Source organism: Echeneis naucrates, chromosome 10 (assembly GCF_900963305.1).
Source record: "Echeneis naucrates chromosome 10, fEcheNa1.1, whole genome shotgun sequence".
NCBI lineage: Eukaryota > Metazoa > Chordata > Actinopteri > Carangiformes > Echeneidae > Echeneis > Echeneis naucrates.
Window position 1 is genome coordinate 14,207,266 of NC_042520.1, and position 15,538 is coordinate 14,222,803.

The window sequence follows — 15,538 nt, forward strand, 5'->3', positions numbered from 1 at the left end:
TTACTTCAAGGCTCATTTATAACATATAGGCTATGACAGAGCACATCACAGGCACAATCAAATTTGTGTAGTCTAAAACAGTCTTTTCTTCAGCTATTAAAGCCTCAGGCTACAAACCAGCAACAAAGCTGAGGTGGTTTTGGCACAAAGGTCTCTCGTTTGGCACGGAACGATTAAGTAATGTATCCTCCCACAGAGAGCAAAAACAAATAAGCTGCAAGACAGCAAAGAGGCGACTCTCCCAAAACGCAGCAATAGTCCACCTTACCCCAGAAAGTAGTGTAAAATGACGCGAACGTATTTGAAGCGTTTTGTGTGGAGTCGGGTCTCTTGGTGCTGTGATGCGTCATGTGCGCTTCATAGGCTGCTGTTGGGGTATGTTGGGCCAGTGTATGGCAGAGCTGTTTGCGGTGCGGAGAGGGCAGGGGACAGCTGCTGCCCCCCTCTCTTCTCCTCTGAGCCCTGAGAGCTGCAGGGACGGCTGGATGGGGACTGCTCTCTTCCAGAAACCTCTCAGCGCCGATTTGGAGAAGAAAGTGACCGACTCGCCGTGCAGACCAAGTTCGCCTCCGTTCGGTAAAGCTCTTTCGTGAGTTGCAGTCACAATGTCATCCGAAGCCTTCTATGGAGGACTTCCTGAGCCAAAATGAGTCTGAGCACTGACAATGTCACAACATTTTGGAGAAATGCTTCCTCGGATCTCGACGGGACTCGTGGCGCGTCTTCCCGGGTCAACTTTACCAACAGCTCCGGGGGAAACGACACGGAGCCCGGCCAGGTGGACCTCAGCCGGGCCATCCCCCTGGGCTTGGTGCTGGGGGCTTTCATCGTGTTCGCCATCGCGGGCAACATCCTTGTCATCCTCTCGGTCGTGTGCAACAGGCACCTGCGGACTCCGACGAACTACTTCATCATTAACCTGGCCATCGCCGACCTGCTGCTGGGCACCACGGTGCTGCCGGTGTCCGCCACCCTGGAGATCTTAGACTACTGGGTGTTCGGCCGGATCTTCTGTGACATCTGGGCGGCCGTGGACGTGCTGTGCTGCACCGCGTCCATCATGAGCCTCTGCGTAATATCCATCGACCGCTTCATCGGAGTGAGTCACCCGCTGCAGTACCCGGGCATCGTGACAGAGAAGCGGGCCCTGCTGGCCATGCTGGGAGTGTGGGTGCTGTCGGTGGTCATCTCCATCGGCCCTCTGCTCGGGTGGAAGCAGCCGCCGTCGCCGGACGACACGGAGTGCCCGATCACCGAGGAGCCGTTTTACGTGCTCTTCTCCTCCCTGGGCTCCTTCTACATCCCCCTGGTCGTCATCCTGGCCATGTACTGTCGGGTGTATATAGTCGCCAAAAGAACCACTAAGAACCTGGAGGCAGGCGTGATGCGTGAGAGGATGAACTCCAGCGAGTTGACCCTCCGGATCCACAAAGGATCTCAGGTGCAGGAGGAGTCCGCCGGCTCAGGCGCAGCCAAGGGCCGTGCGCACCAAGCCAGGAGCTCCCTCACGGTGAAACTCCTCAAGTTCTACCGGGAGAAGAAAGCAGCCAAAACTTTGGGAGTTGTGGTCGGCATGTTTACGCTTTGTTGGCTGCCCTTCTTTCTCGCCTTGCCCATAGGTAGGTCAGACAGGTCAGCTCACACCGTGCTCTGCACCTCTGCTACTCTGTTCCATGAAATTCAAGATGCAAATATAACTTATTACACAACCCCCTTTCGTTTTCCTGATACCTGAATGGAAACTCCATAGCATTTCATTAGTAAACGAGACGTGCAGAGCAGAAATTACAGTCCATGGGAAATGAAACAGTGGCTGTTAAAGATTGCTGCAGGCCTTGTAAATCATATCTGAGCTGGCACTGAGAGTCTCCTGGGTAGCATTTCCAACCTTTAATGGTCACCACACCTCTGAGTTGGCCTTGATATACTGCAGTGGTCATTTAACTGCTGAGATGAATAATAAGCGCTTGTACAATTCCAGCATTTAATCTTTATTAGCAGTTAGCAGAGTGGAGCTGCATTATTTCATCAACTTCACAGCCACTGAATGTGTAAATGCGTTAGCTGGGATCACATTGGCACCTCTGCAGCATTTACAGTGTAAACAGAGCAATACTGACTGCAGTCTTGACATTCACAGGGGATAAAAACATGGTTTTAGAATTCCTCATAAGCTTTTCCAAACATGAATGTTATTTTTGCGTTATTCCCTGAGTCTCAGTTATGTATTGTTGTAACAAATACCTACAGTGTGTGTCAAGAGGACAGTATGTGACCTCACTGTGCTCTGGTCAGAGCGGCCAGTGGCCTGTGGGGCCTCTCCCGGCTCCCTGATGCCAGTGACGCTGGCAGGCACTCAACACCCCGCTGGCACTGATGTTTAAAAAAATGTACTAAGAGATTAAACAGTGTACTTTGTGGCAAAATGCACATGCTCTGCTGGGTTGTGGTGTGTAGGCTAAGATAACACGAAATGATGAAGTGTGGACAGAAGGGCTCTCTCTCCCCTGATTAACATTCCCATGTGTCGACTTGTACTGTGGCTGAATGAACGTGAGTGTGCGTTTGCACTCATTTGGGGCCGTGTTTATGCTCTTGGCTTTAAGATGAACCTCATCTTGTCCTCACATCAGCACCTGGGGCAGGATCACTGCGCAGTGTCACACACCAGGGATTATTTACTAAGAGGTGTTCTCAGTGGTGAGATACCAGGAGTGTGTAACAAACGTCATTTTCCAAAGTCCACACTTATAAAGACTTCAGGGCACAGAGTGGGGAAGGGGGTTCATAAGGGGCCTGTTTATGTAACACTAATCAACAAACTGCCAAGAAATGTCCAAAGGGAGGGTTTTTCTGCTTTATCTCTGGTGCAGCAGACTGAATCATTGTGACAAATCTAAAATGCGGCCTTGTTCATTTTTAACTATTCTCAGATGCATCAAAGAAAGTTAGCCAAACATGTTTAACATATAATAGTAAATATTATAAAGCCACAAATCTCATATAATCCATAATATCTCTCCTGTACATGCACAACATTAAACCAGGACAGCGAAACTGCACTAAAGCTTCCAAAAGGCTATTCGAGGTAAATATTGCTGTTTCTCATTTGAAGTTTACAGCCCTGCTCACCATTGTGAATCACATCTGAACTTAAATCCTAGACCTCTGATAGGCCAGCAGAATCCTCCTTATGCTGCTTCCTTAGCATTCATAAGCTTCCGCCCACAGAATGGGATTTCCTGTCTCACAGTAGTTATTAGTATGCTTCCTCCTCTGCATACTGTCACTAATGTAATGTATGTGGGAGCTTCTGGTCGGCGCTGTGCGTGTGAGGGCGACAGTGTGTAGCATGTATTTATGTGTTTGTGGTCATGTATTTAAGCACACTTATCTCTGCCCTGAGTGGTTGGAGCTGATTCTCTCTCCTCTGTCAACGCTGGATGCTGCCAGCAAACAGCAAACAGCAGACTCCAAGTTCATCAGCTTTAAGTAATAAATCAGCCTTTTCCTTAATAATAACTGTCACCCATCTGATTCAGAATCTGTACGTCCCACAGAAATTGCCACCGCTCCCCACTCGGTTTGAATCATTCTTTTTCAAGTTGTGAATTATTGTGTCTCCTTTTGTGCGTTTCACTTGGAGCAAAGTAAGGTATACACACTCCAACACTACATCAAACGTTCTGAGTAGGTGTTATTCCAGCCATGCTTCTTTTGATGAGAAACAGACCAAAATTCCACACATACTAACTGAGCGCTGTCTAACTTGTCTTGTTTGTCAGTACAAGTGACATATCTAAACTTAGTTATTTCCCGACACACTGTTGTATCACATTGTGAAAGGATTACAGCATCAAAACAGGCATAACAAGCAGAAACTAGATCAGACACTGACGAAATAATGCTTTTTAAAACGTCCTTTCAGTCATCAAAGCAACCAAAGACCATGCTGTATTTTTACTGACACTCTTATTAACCTCTCTCTCAGTCCACACCCGTCTCTATACTGTACCACAGTACTTATCTATATTACTGTACATTATATAAAATTATATTAAACAACAGTAGGAGATTTTGCAAAATGCATTGAAAATGTTTTTTTTTTCTATTTGGTATCTTGCATCACTTATTTTCAATTTGAAATAGAAAAATTCATCATAAAAAAAATCATAATCACAATGTCTACCAACATTACCTCAATATTATAGGTATTTTTTTTGTATTAGTGCAACCCTAATGAAAATTACTAATCGACAAAGAGATACACATATTGCCATACATTTGGGGCTGCAACTAAATAACTACTTTTTTAATATCTATAATGTATATATAAAAAAAAAGAGAGACTGCACTACACATGCCACTGGTGTACTAATGCACCCACACAAACGCAGGATCTCCTCATGGAATCTGTTGTGTCTTTCCATTATGTAATAAATCATTCAGTCAGTAAAACAGCAGAAATTAGGGACCGATACTTTTTGCAATTCTATAAATTCCAAAGCAACATCGTCTGATTGTCTTATTACCAACAGTCACAAAGTCAACATACCATGTACTATCATGTAAAACAGGGAAAGCAGAGCAGCACAGGTTTGTGTCTGACACTTTGTGGGGAAACATTGGGACCGTTGTAAAATCTGTGGAAGAATTAGTTGTAAGTGTTTGAATGAGTTGTGTTCTTTTATTCTCATCTCTTAACTCAACCAAAGAAAACTCATTAGTCCTCAGAGGATACACCTGTTATTTCCTTGCACACATTTTACCACAGCTCTTTAACACACAACACAGGCACTAATGTCCTGTGCTGTCTGTTTAACAAGTGGTACAAAGAAAGCGCTGAAATGTGAGAGAACACAACACTTTGAGGTGTTATGCAATTGTTTCAATATATAATGCACAAATTTTTGGAAGGGAAGCTTTGTCAGGTGTGCATGTGTTTATCTCACACATGTGAGTATGGCACATTTGCTTTTTTGTTACACTGAGCTGGCCGGCCTTTGTGCTCCAGGGGTAATTGAAATGATTTTTGAAAGGGAAGAATAATGAGAGCGCTGAGTGTCAAAGCAATGGAGAAGAAAGGAAGTGGCAGAGCTGAGCTGGAGGGTCCACAGGGCAGCCGAGGGTGACCACAAGGGTCCCTCGGATGTCAAACCAATCTGCTAAAATTGCTTCATGCTATGGTTTCATTAAAAGCAATCTGTGAGGCCAATAACACTTCTGTCCTTTTAGATCTAGACATTGAGATCATATTGATGGGTGTTTTGTGAAATTGGATGTGAGTTTTTCAGAGAGATTTGTGTAAGTGGGTGTGCTCTTCGTGGCACAGAAGAGGCATTGCTTCTTCCTATTAGTGTGAATAACAGGATGCCTTGTTTTGTTAAGATGTTCCTGTGTTTCACGCTGAGGTGTGTGCGCCTGTGGGCTATCCTCAGGAAGGAGGTGCAAACATTTCTCTTTGTAGAATTAGTGAGGCTACAAACAACAACCCTCTTATGATTATTCCTTGGCTAAACTTGCTTCAGCCATTTATAATGTAGCATTTCAACATAAGCACCCTTTATTGGATACAAACATAAATATGGACCATATCTGGCTACAGGAAGGTGTGTTGTACACATGTTTATCTTTGCTTGCAGAGAAAGGAGGAAAACAGCCACACTGTCCACGTTCCACCTTCTGATAACTGTAGGGGCCTCCTGATGTTTCAGATCCTTCCTGGAATCAAGGCAACACAGTTGTGTCAGCAGATGTACAGTATATTAAACAAGCACAGTGGGACGAGCACTAAAATCCTGACTGAATGAGTTTCGCCATTGGTCAGCCAAATCAGTTTTATTTTCTTCATTGACAGTTTGAATAAAGTGGGGCTTCCAATCTGTAGCCTGCAATGGCATTTAAATATTTTCTCAACAAAACCGAGCCACAAATCTCACAACTCTGAAAACCCTGGCTACTTAATGGATCATCACCAGGAACACTCTCTCTGTGTCCTAGCTGCTGCTTCCTCACTCCACCACTCGCTGAACAGGTTCTTATGCAGATGGACAATGTGTGCTTGGATTTTCTCACTCTCATCATTTTAGAAGACAGCCAAAATCCCAGATTTAAAAATCACAAACCACAAGGGGTTTAGTACTAGATCAGCAGCTTGTAAATGGCTTGGAAATTACAATGTAGACTTAATGCGCTGAGTTTCAGTAACTATTCAGTCAATAAGCAAACAAACAAAAGACTAAGTGGATGATACCCAGTGTCAATGAAATGAAAGTGAGACATGATGACTTCAGCAGTTTGGAGCATTTCCACTGAAGCAGTATTAAACTACATCCTCAATGTAACTCATCATGTGGTCCGCCATAGGCTTTGACCCATTCTTGATAAAGAAGATATTTAATTGTGAGAGAGATACGAACTCATGTCCTATTTAAGCTTTCCTTACTTAATTAATAAAATTTTGTTATGTGGATAAAAACATCTTTACCTATAAATTCCTCACAGCCGAAAGCAGTGATTAAATCATTGCAGCGTAAATACTAAATAATCAAAATTATTTGAAAAAAATATGGGTCTCTGACTGTTTCTGATGGTAAATATCTATTATTTTAAAAATATAATTGACAAAATAGTCACCTTCAACATTGTTGTTAGTTGTGGCTTTGATGCTTACAGCTAAGATTTATTGATGTTGGAAGCTTTCTACTGAAGAGTAGAAATATTATTATTACAATCTGTGTATTTTACACTGCATGAATGAATAGTAAAAATTTTGTTAAAAACAGATGGATGGTGACAGACTGAGTGAGAGAAGGAGAAATGAAAGAATGACTACATTTAAATCCCAACTGAGTCCTTACCCCAATCACAGTCATAACTTACACAGTTATGTAATCACATTAAAGTGGCTGTTCAGAAGCGAAAATAGCATGTGAAAATACCAACCACCAAGAAAAGGCCCATTCATCTACAGCAGGAGGCCAAGATACAGTTCTCCAGTTACAAATCAAAGTCTGACATCCACAGCCACACACACACACACACACACGTAAGGTGCCATTTATGAGACGTTGTTCAACAAGTATGTTGAAAAGGTTTGTTTGTGTGTATGCCGAAAGGTACACAGAATCAAACCTAATGTAGATGTTTTTACTATTTTCCAACTAGTAAAAGGCAGTGTGTGATTTACCCCAAATCAATGTATGACAACATACTATGTAGTGTTCTTCTTAAGATAACTGTCAACGCCACTAATCTGAGATTCATGAAGAAGCCAGCTGTGGTGTCACTCTGCCTGTCTTATCTTACCAGAGGTAGTTTCACACATAAAATCCTGAAATAGAGTATCCTCTGTCTGCCGGGGAATCTGATATTCATCGAAGAATAATTTTTGGTTTATTGAGACACTTTAACTCACATCAGCACACACAAACACATTCTTTGCTTCATTCACACAGTAATCTCTCACTTGCTGTGCTCATTAATTCCTGTTTTTATCCTTAGGCTTCTTCCACATCTCACCTCATTAGCTTGTAAGATATTCCTCCTATTTAAACTTGAGCACAGTGGGAAAACAACCTATGTGACGTGAGATTAATCAAATTTAACAAGTAAAGGTGGAACTCCTACAACGAACAACATTTCAAAAGACTTTGCAGTAGGTTTGTCATGTATACTCTTTATATTATTAGGGCCGTCTCTAATTGTTATAAAGTCTTGTTGATTCTTACTAATGCAGGCAGTTGAACACACAATTTCAGCTAATAGCTATTTGTTTTGCACTAAACCACACAATTTGGCACAGCAAGAAATCAAAGGTCTGTTGTCTCCATAACCTCTTAGAGAGCAGGTTGCCATGTCATTTTTTCTGAATTATTGCATCTCTTCCATACAGTATCTGTCCAAGGAGAACTTAGGGTCATCCCACTCTTCGTTATAGAAAAGCTTCAGATGAACTGTAAAGGGGCAGCAGCAATGTTTTTTTCTTTTTCTTGAAAAAGCAGCACTTTATCTTCTTCAGAAGGCACAAGGTTTTTCTTTAATGATAAGTAATTGGGGAAACACTATCTACCGCAGTCCTTTATTCCGTTGCTTTATATTCTGTCTGCATACATTGAGACTTTGAGGCTAATTAGCTTCAGCCAATGCTGCCACCTAGTGGATAAAGTGGACAGCTTCAACACATCCACACACTAAATGTATAAGCAGCAGAGATATTTCGCAACAGTGTTAGAAGTCGACATTTAAAACAGCTTTGCCATCCATGTTATTTCTAGCTGTAATATTTCCAGTATCATCTCCATCTATGTCTAGGCTCTAGCGTTTGGTCTTCTCTAAAACTTGTGACAAGAAAGCAAACAAGTGTAGGTCTCAACATGTTTTCTTTAAGGGGTTTACTTGAGCTTTCTGCATGAAGCCACTGCATACAGAGTGAAATATTTCAATTCTCTATTCTGCTGTCTGCAGGGTCTTTTAATGTGAACCTGCGCCCACCTGATATCGTCTTCAAAGTGACCTTCTGGCTGGGCTACTTCAACAGCTGTCTGAACCCCATCATCTACCCGTGCTACAATCGTGAGTTCAAGCTGGCCTTCATTCGCATCTTGAGATGCCAGTGTCACCAGCGTAAACGTCCCAGCTGGAACGCATACAACTACCGCACATCTAACTTCAGCTCCTCTGGAAACTCACGAAAAGGCTCTGCAGATCACAACTCCAGCTGTTTGAACGGCAGCCAGCGTACGCTGCCATCCTCAGCCAGTCCGAGCCCCAGCTACCTGAGCAAAGATCTCCCACCTTGCCCTGAGGGGGACACATTATACATCTGGGGGGCAGCCACCTCGACTCCCTCTACACCTAACCTGCTACCTGGCAGCCCTGTGGACTGTCAGCACAGGGCTCTAAAAGGGGAGGCAGGAGGAGAAAAAGCAGCTGAGGAGACTACTGGTGGTATTTTCTCTTTTTCGTTTGGCAAGAAAAGAGACAAAAGAGGGGTACACAAAGACAGCACAGGGCCTGAGGACAAGGTGTGACTGCTGAGTGTTAGTTAACTGTGACATGTTCTTCACCTACAGAGTCCGTGGATTGTCATTCTCATTAGTGGTCAGTGTAAGGTGGTGTTTCGACTATGCTGCTGTATCAGAGGTATTTTGTCCAATTACACTGTATCACTGGTTGACAAAGATGAGAAAGTTTCTGGACAATAATGAATCAAACACAGCTTATCAAAATTTCTGTCAGGACTGGAAAGACACTATTGCATGCATTTTGATCGAACAATTCGATTAAAAGAAAAACAGACATCATTTCAGATTGCTGCATCCAACACAACCTCTTCTTATCCCCTTTCGGTTAAAAACCAATGATCGGTCTTGTAAAAAGATTAAGCTTGACATAAAACCTGAGACCTGTAAAATGTGTGATATGACAAATGATCACCTTTCTGTTGCGGTCACTTGATATCTCCATGGTATGTTGTGGAAATAAAGTATAACCTGGTTTATCTGCTGTGCGCACAATGATCAGATGTGATCTTATTTGTTACTATTTGTTTGATGTTCTGAAAAGGTTCTGAATATTGATATGATAAATGTGATTGAAACATGAATAAACTTAGAAACTTTCTGGATGTGAAAAGAAGTTTCACCATCATAGAATTTATCATTGCTGTTAATGTCAATAATCATGAAAGACCAAAATTAGATACTTAATAATACCATCCTCAGTGAACAGATGGAGTCTTTTGTGTAACAATTGGGGTCATATATATATTTCTTCCCACAAGTGTTCGGTTTGTCTCTGGTTTAGTGGACCAACTGGAACTGAAGCTGGATTTGCTGACAGGAAACTTGTGTGCTTGCACGGTCATACATGATGTGTCCTGATAACTGCATGTCATGTCCACACTGTCCAGACATTTTCTCATACATGTCCCCAATTTTTTACACGTCACAATCACAGGGGGTCATTTAACCCTTCACCGGTCACCAAAACCTTGGTGGGTCCCTGTAGGTTCCCTGTAGGTTCTCAGAGGGGGTTGAATTACCAAACGGTGCCAGGAACAAGCTACCAAACAGCAAGATCAATTCATTACACTTACCGCCAATCCTGGTCAGAATAAACTTACCAAAAACTTCAGAGTGTAGGACGTTGATTGTGATGACTTGTTTGAGTCTCTCTAAAATCTGTCTGGATGATCGGCCTCTCGGTTCGGTCGGTGGTGGTCTGGGCCCCGCCCCCTCCGGTGTGGACGAGAGACATGGCAGGTGGGGCGGAGGAGGCGTCCCTTTTCATGCCTTTTACTGTTGACGACAAAGATGTTCCTTTCAAAAGAAAACATCACACGCGGACAAATGAAACATCCACCCCGCAGCTACATAACTAACGTTAGCTTTGGTGCTAACGTTCCTCTCCTCCCCAGTAATAACAGCCGTCATGTTACTGCTGTACCCTAATCCCTAACCCAAAGAACGAAAGAGCCGAAGAGCCGTGGGTATGAGCCGCGAACGAATCACTGAGCCTGTTCTGTGGAGCAGCTGAGTCTCTTAGCTTAGCTTGGCTCGCTGGTAACTAGCACTCTGGGCTAATATCGGGACTTTATTCAGCTCTTTTCGGCATTCTTTACAACTCAGTACTTTTATGGCATCATTCACCAGAGAGAAGGGCAAACACGCTTCTGTGCAAGCTTACACACAACACAGCACAACACAACATGGCTACGTGCTGACTACGTCACACTTTACCCACAAGGCCACCTGCTTAAAGGGGACTGGACAGGTCACACTGCGCAGCGGTGACTCAGAGACTCAGACCCTATTTTATGAGTCGTGAACGAATCAGCCATTCATACACAGAGAATATGCGGCAAAAAGATTCGTTTGGGAACGAATCTGAGCCTGTAGCGCGCAACGCTGAACAGTTCAGGGAAAGAGAAAAGAGGCTGAGTTCTGAGCTTTTGAGTTTGATAACAGTTTGCTGTCTGCTCATCAACAGCAGGTCACACACAGGCCTCCACGGAGTTTGTGTTTATTGTGTCCATATAATAAATGTTTTGTGACTGACTCCTGCTGGACAGGAAGCAAAAAGCAGAAAGTCAAACTCCAGTTTTCTGCCTCTTTCCTGATCCCCTGAAGTGGAGCTGTGTGGATAAAAACAGCTGTTTTATATCTCAAGTGCCACAATTATCAACAGACATTTCTATAAAGTTCCCCATTACTGAGCCTATTTTGTGTTTGTAAACCTTTCATCATCTAATCTCTACAAAAACAAGCTGTTTGTCATGCTGAATAAAGCACACTGCAGTGTGAAGGTGAGGCAGCATGTCTCTGTATGTCTGATTGTTTGTCTGTTGTGTGAGTGATGCATGTTAGTAAATTTCCCTCAGGAAAAATAAAGTACATATCTATCATGTCTGTAATATCATTAATAATAGCATCTGTACATGAACTGGGATGCCAATGAAAAATACAGGTGGAAGCTGCTGATCCACCAATTTTTCTGCTGTGTGCCTTGAGCAGCAGTCGCCCCACAATGAGAAGGTTGTGGGTTCAGTTCTGAGTCTGGACCGCCGAACTGGAGAGGTTAATTGGTGAAGGTGAAATTGTCCGTAGTGTGAGTGATGGACTGGGATACAGCATGGAAAAGTGCTGTAGACCCCCCCCGACAAACCGACACAGACCGGACCACCCCCAGAGACGCCCCCATGTGCCTTCAAATTTTAAAAGTAGTCTGTTACAGTAAACATAATAAATGGACATTCAAATTTAAGTTTTGTTTTGATACGAAGACAGGAGGACCCAGCTGGCCTGGCTCGGCCCACGCAATAAGCCTTGCAAGGCGCAATGAACTGCAGCATACGTTATTAATTACTGAGCTTAGGAGGTGCAAGCGGTTTCACAAGTCATGCATTATACATAATTATTACATATTTTCTAAATTCAGATATAGCGTCTGGTTACCTGTGCGAAGCCAATGTGGCATATACACTTCATCTAACTTTCCAGAAGCATGGTGGAAGCTGACCTTTTCCTTACAAACCCACTGAAAAGCAGAGCTGTTGTATTCAAATGTACCTGCTTCAAACTGATAAATAGTTCATTAATTAAAAAACAAGCACTCTAACTTTGGGTCTAACTCTAAGTTTTAGGGTTAAATAGTACTTAAACCAAACTTGAGGCGTCAGAATCCGCTACCAGCACGACTAAAGCATTTTAATTTACATTACATCTTATTAGTCAGTTATCACTTATTAGTTATTATTCAAACCAAAATCTTTGAGTAAAAACTATTTAATTCAGCACCTTTTTTCACAGCTTTGCCAACCAGCTGCTGGTTCCAGGTACATATGTACCGTATAGAAGAAGGCATGTAACCTCACTGACTTTATATAAACACAGAAATATTTCAAAAACCCTGAAGCTGACATCTTTACAGGTACTATAGATAGAACACTGGCACTCCTTCACTAACCAGTATCTATGATGAATATTATTCAGTTGTTGCCAATCATTCATTCAGTCGCAGATAAAAACCAACAAAGACTTTTCGATCCCTTTGGTTTTCTGATATGGTTAATGATTTATTGCATGTTTTATGTGAAAACAAATATTATCAAACAGACAGTTATTGATCAGTCCAGTACTTTCTTTTCAATGTTACTTTGATAATTTAAAACTAATAACTTGAAACTAAACAGTCACACTTTTCCCCTATTTAAATAAAATAATAACACAATAGAAATTTGCTAGTTTTTGTTTGAAATTATTATTTGTAGTTTATAGTGAAAGTAATGGATAAACCATGAAAATAATCAGCAGAATAACTGATAAAATGAAAGAGCCTGTATTTTATGTCCAGAGGATTTTATGAGGATATTCATGCTCAAACTTGCGAACAAATAAAAAATAAAAACAAAACACCTCAGACATTTCTGACACCTACGGGGGTGCGTGATGACGTGCTGGATTTTGTGAGAAAAAGGAGAGGTAGGTTTGGCTGCAAATCAAAGAGAGCAGGAGAAAGTATCTGTGAGAAGGCCACTCCTTTTTACTGCACTCCTTCCTCAACTATTCTCTTTTGTCATCATGGCTTTCACTGGAAAATATGAGCTGGAGAGTCAAGAAAACTATGAGGCGTTTCTGCAAGCAATTGGTACCATGAATTTTCTGATGAATACATATTCATTCACATTTGGATACATGTGAGCTGTCGCTCATGTAAGCTTTAATTATTTTCTTCATTTGGGATTTTACCTGCTCTGTCGCAGGAGTTCCCGACGCCAAGACAGACCACAAAGTGATCACAGAGGTTCTTCAGGATGGGAACAACTTCACCTGGACTCAATCCATCCCCAACTGGAGCTGGTCCAATGAGTTCACTGTTGGCCAGGAATGTGAGCTGGCAACAATGATGGGCTCCAAGTTCAAGGTAAGTTCATGGAAAACACCACAAAATCAGTAAAAAACCTATTGTAAAGCTCTCATATATAAAATTCAATACACAGGTTCTGTCTTGCAACCTTTAGGCCATTGTCACTATGGAAGGCGACAAGATTTCAATACCATTTCCTCAGTATCACTTCACAGCAGAGATCACGAAAGATAAACTACTGATGGTGAGAGAATTAACCACTCGAACTGTAGCTGCATAATATTTATTTGACCTGACTCAAATTGCCGAATGATAGTGGAAGTTTGTTACATTCCCTTTTCATTCCCTTTCTTTTCCACACCATGCTTTGCAGAATTGTGTAACCCCAGGAGAGAAGGGTGTGACCTTCAAAAGAGTTAGCAAGCGGATCTGACAGTGCGAAGAGTGCGAGACTCAACACGCCTCAGAGGAAAGAGGCTGCGGGAAGTTAAATAAACGAAAAAGCTTCCCCAGGTACTAATGCAAAGACAATAACATGGCAATGTACAGGGAGGAGCATTTTCCTGCTTACGATTTTACCTAGAGGCAAGGATCTGCCGTGTACTGTGTTTCAACCTGTATGAAACAGTTCACCTGTAACAGTTTCCATGTTTGATCCAATAAACGATTTAGACCCTTTCTGTTATACTGACATTGGTTTCATGTTTCATTGATTTGGCTCTGTGCACACCCACAATGAATTTGATATGAAGCAATCAAGATGTCTGCAGGATTTCAGCTTTAACCTCCTAGGACCTGGCGTCCACATATGAGGGGATTATACTTCCACCTAATGGTGGCAGAAGAGTGTAATACATTACAGGTTACATTCAATTGGCTGCCCAGCTCTTTCTTGGCCAGGTATTCCCTCACTTTGTTATTTACAAGGAGCTGCTAAACGGAAAACTTTTAAGTGTGATATTTGAATTTGGAATCTGGTGAGGTCAAAAATCCACCACATGAGGTACAGAGTCCAAATGCACCAATATCCAAATATTAATGGACCTGACTGTATCTGTTCACACACTCACCCAATCAGTTTCTGCTGATAAAATTAAATGCTGATCGCTTATCTGGTGGAACCAATCCCAGCTGATATTGGGCAAGGACGGGATTCAGCCTGCACAGGTTGCCAGTCTGTCACAGGGCTGACATACAGGAACATACAACCATTCACACTCATACTCATGCCGGCAGGCAATTTAGAATCACCAATAAACCCAAACTCTGATGTCTTTGGACCGTGTGAGGAAGCTGGAAGGAACCGAGGCAGGAATGGGGATAACATGCAAACAATTCGAACCGACGCCCAAAACCATTTTGAATGCTCAACATAAAGGATTTATTGTTGGCTCATCTTGTTAGTGATGGCACCCATGATGTTGATCTAAAAGACAAATGGGCTTTGGTGGACATCTGATTCACCCATAGCAACGCCAACTGAACAATTTTGTTGTGAAATTCAGCAACATTTCAGACTGTAGACATAATGATGCAAAATGTCCAGACTGCGAATGGCTTCATTCCTTTCATCTCACCTTCTGCAAGTTAAGTGAAGCTTTTTTCCAATACATTAATTGTCCTCCATCTTTTGGAATTGTTGGTGGAGATGTAGAGTGATGCAAAAATAATAATCTTATACACCAATGAATCACACTAAGACCTGCCGAAATCCATTCAATGAGGATATCTAAAATACAAATAACACACCAAGTCTGCCATTCCCTTGCCTTAGGTTGTCAACACAAGCTCTCAGTGTTAAGCCACAGACTGGAAGTGAACCACCAAATCCTGTATGGAGTGGCCAGGTGTGCCCTGAGCTTGTTGTGAAACAGAAGCTGCGTATGAAACCGGCACTCAGTGAGATCTACTCAAAAAATCTGTCAGAGTGAATGAATAGCTGAGCGCCCGGCGATCAGTTCCACAAAGCCAGACGAACATATCACTCTTCTTCCTGTTGTAGATTTGTCTTGTTCTTCAAAAATGCAAATGAACAAAACTGATCCGACTGCCCGCTGGGGATGTTGGCCTTTTGTCAGAATGAATAAGCAAAAATGCCGGAACAAAGCTGGGGAGGGCTGGATCTCAGCCTTGCCGGGGTGGAATACGTTTTAATAGACATTTGATTAAT

The 15,538-nt window shown here is 42.5% G+C and overlaps 2 protein-coding genes across 2 annotated transcripts; both read left to right on the top strand.

Annotated features, from left to right (window-relative positions):
* The first annotated feature begins 219 nt into the window (after window positions 1–219).
* LOC115049814 (alpha-1A adrenergic receptor-like) lies at window positions 220–9,506 on the top strand. The gene is made up of 2 exons (XM_029512362.1): window positions 220–1,619; window positions 8,467–9,506. The coding sequence occupies exons 1-2, from the start codon at window positions 647–649 to the stop codon at window positions 9,030–9,032; spliced, it is 1,539 nt and encodes a 512-aa protein (XP_029368222.1). The 5' UTR covers window positions 220–646; the 3' UTR covers window positions 9,033–9,506.
* A 3,482-nt stretch (window positions 9,507–12,988) lies between these two features.
* Window positions 12,989–14,061, top strand: LOC115050131 (gastrotropin-like). Its single transcript, XM_029512879.1, has 4 exons — window positions 12,989–13,149; window positions 13,265–13,425; window positions 13,523–13,612; window positions 13,742–14,061. Exons 1-4 carry the CDS (start codon window positions 13,083–13,085, stop codon window positions 13,799–13,801), a joined length of 378 nt encoding a protein of 125 aa, XP_029368739.1. The 5' UTR covers window positions 12,989–13,082; the 3' UTR covers window positions 13,802–14,061.
* The last annotated feature ends 1,477 nt before the right edge of the window (window positions 14,062–15,538 follow it).

Excerpts from the sequence above, each read along its gene's own strand:
- LOC115049814 (XM_029512362.1), top strand. The coding sequence starts at position 647 with ATGAGTCTGAGCACTGACAATGTCACAACATTTTGGAGAAATGCTTCC. Across the intron at positions 1,620-8,466 it reads CTTTCTCGCCTTGCCCATAG|GGTCTTTTAATGTGAACCTG; the intron begins GTAGGTCAGACA and ends TGCTGTCTGCAG.
- LOC115050131 (XM_029512879.1), top strand. The coding sequence starts at position 13,083 with ATGGCTTTCACTGGAAAATATGAGCTGGAGAGTCAAGAAAACTATGAG. Across the intron at positions 13,426-13,522 it reads TGATGGGCTCCAAGTTCAAG|GCCATTGTCACTATGGAAGG; the intron begins GTAAGTTCATGG and ends TGCAACCTTTAG. Across the intron at positions 13,613-13,741 it reads CGAAAGATAAACTACTGATG|AATTGTGTAACCCCAGGAGA; the intron begins GTGAGAGAATTA and ends CATGCTTTGCAG.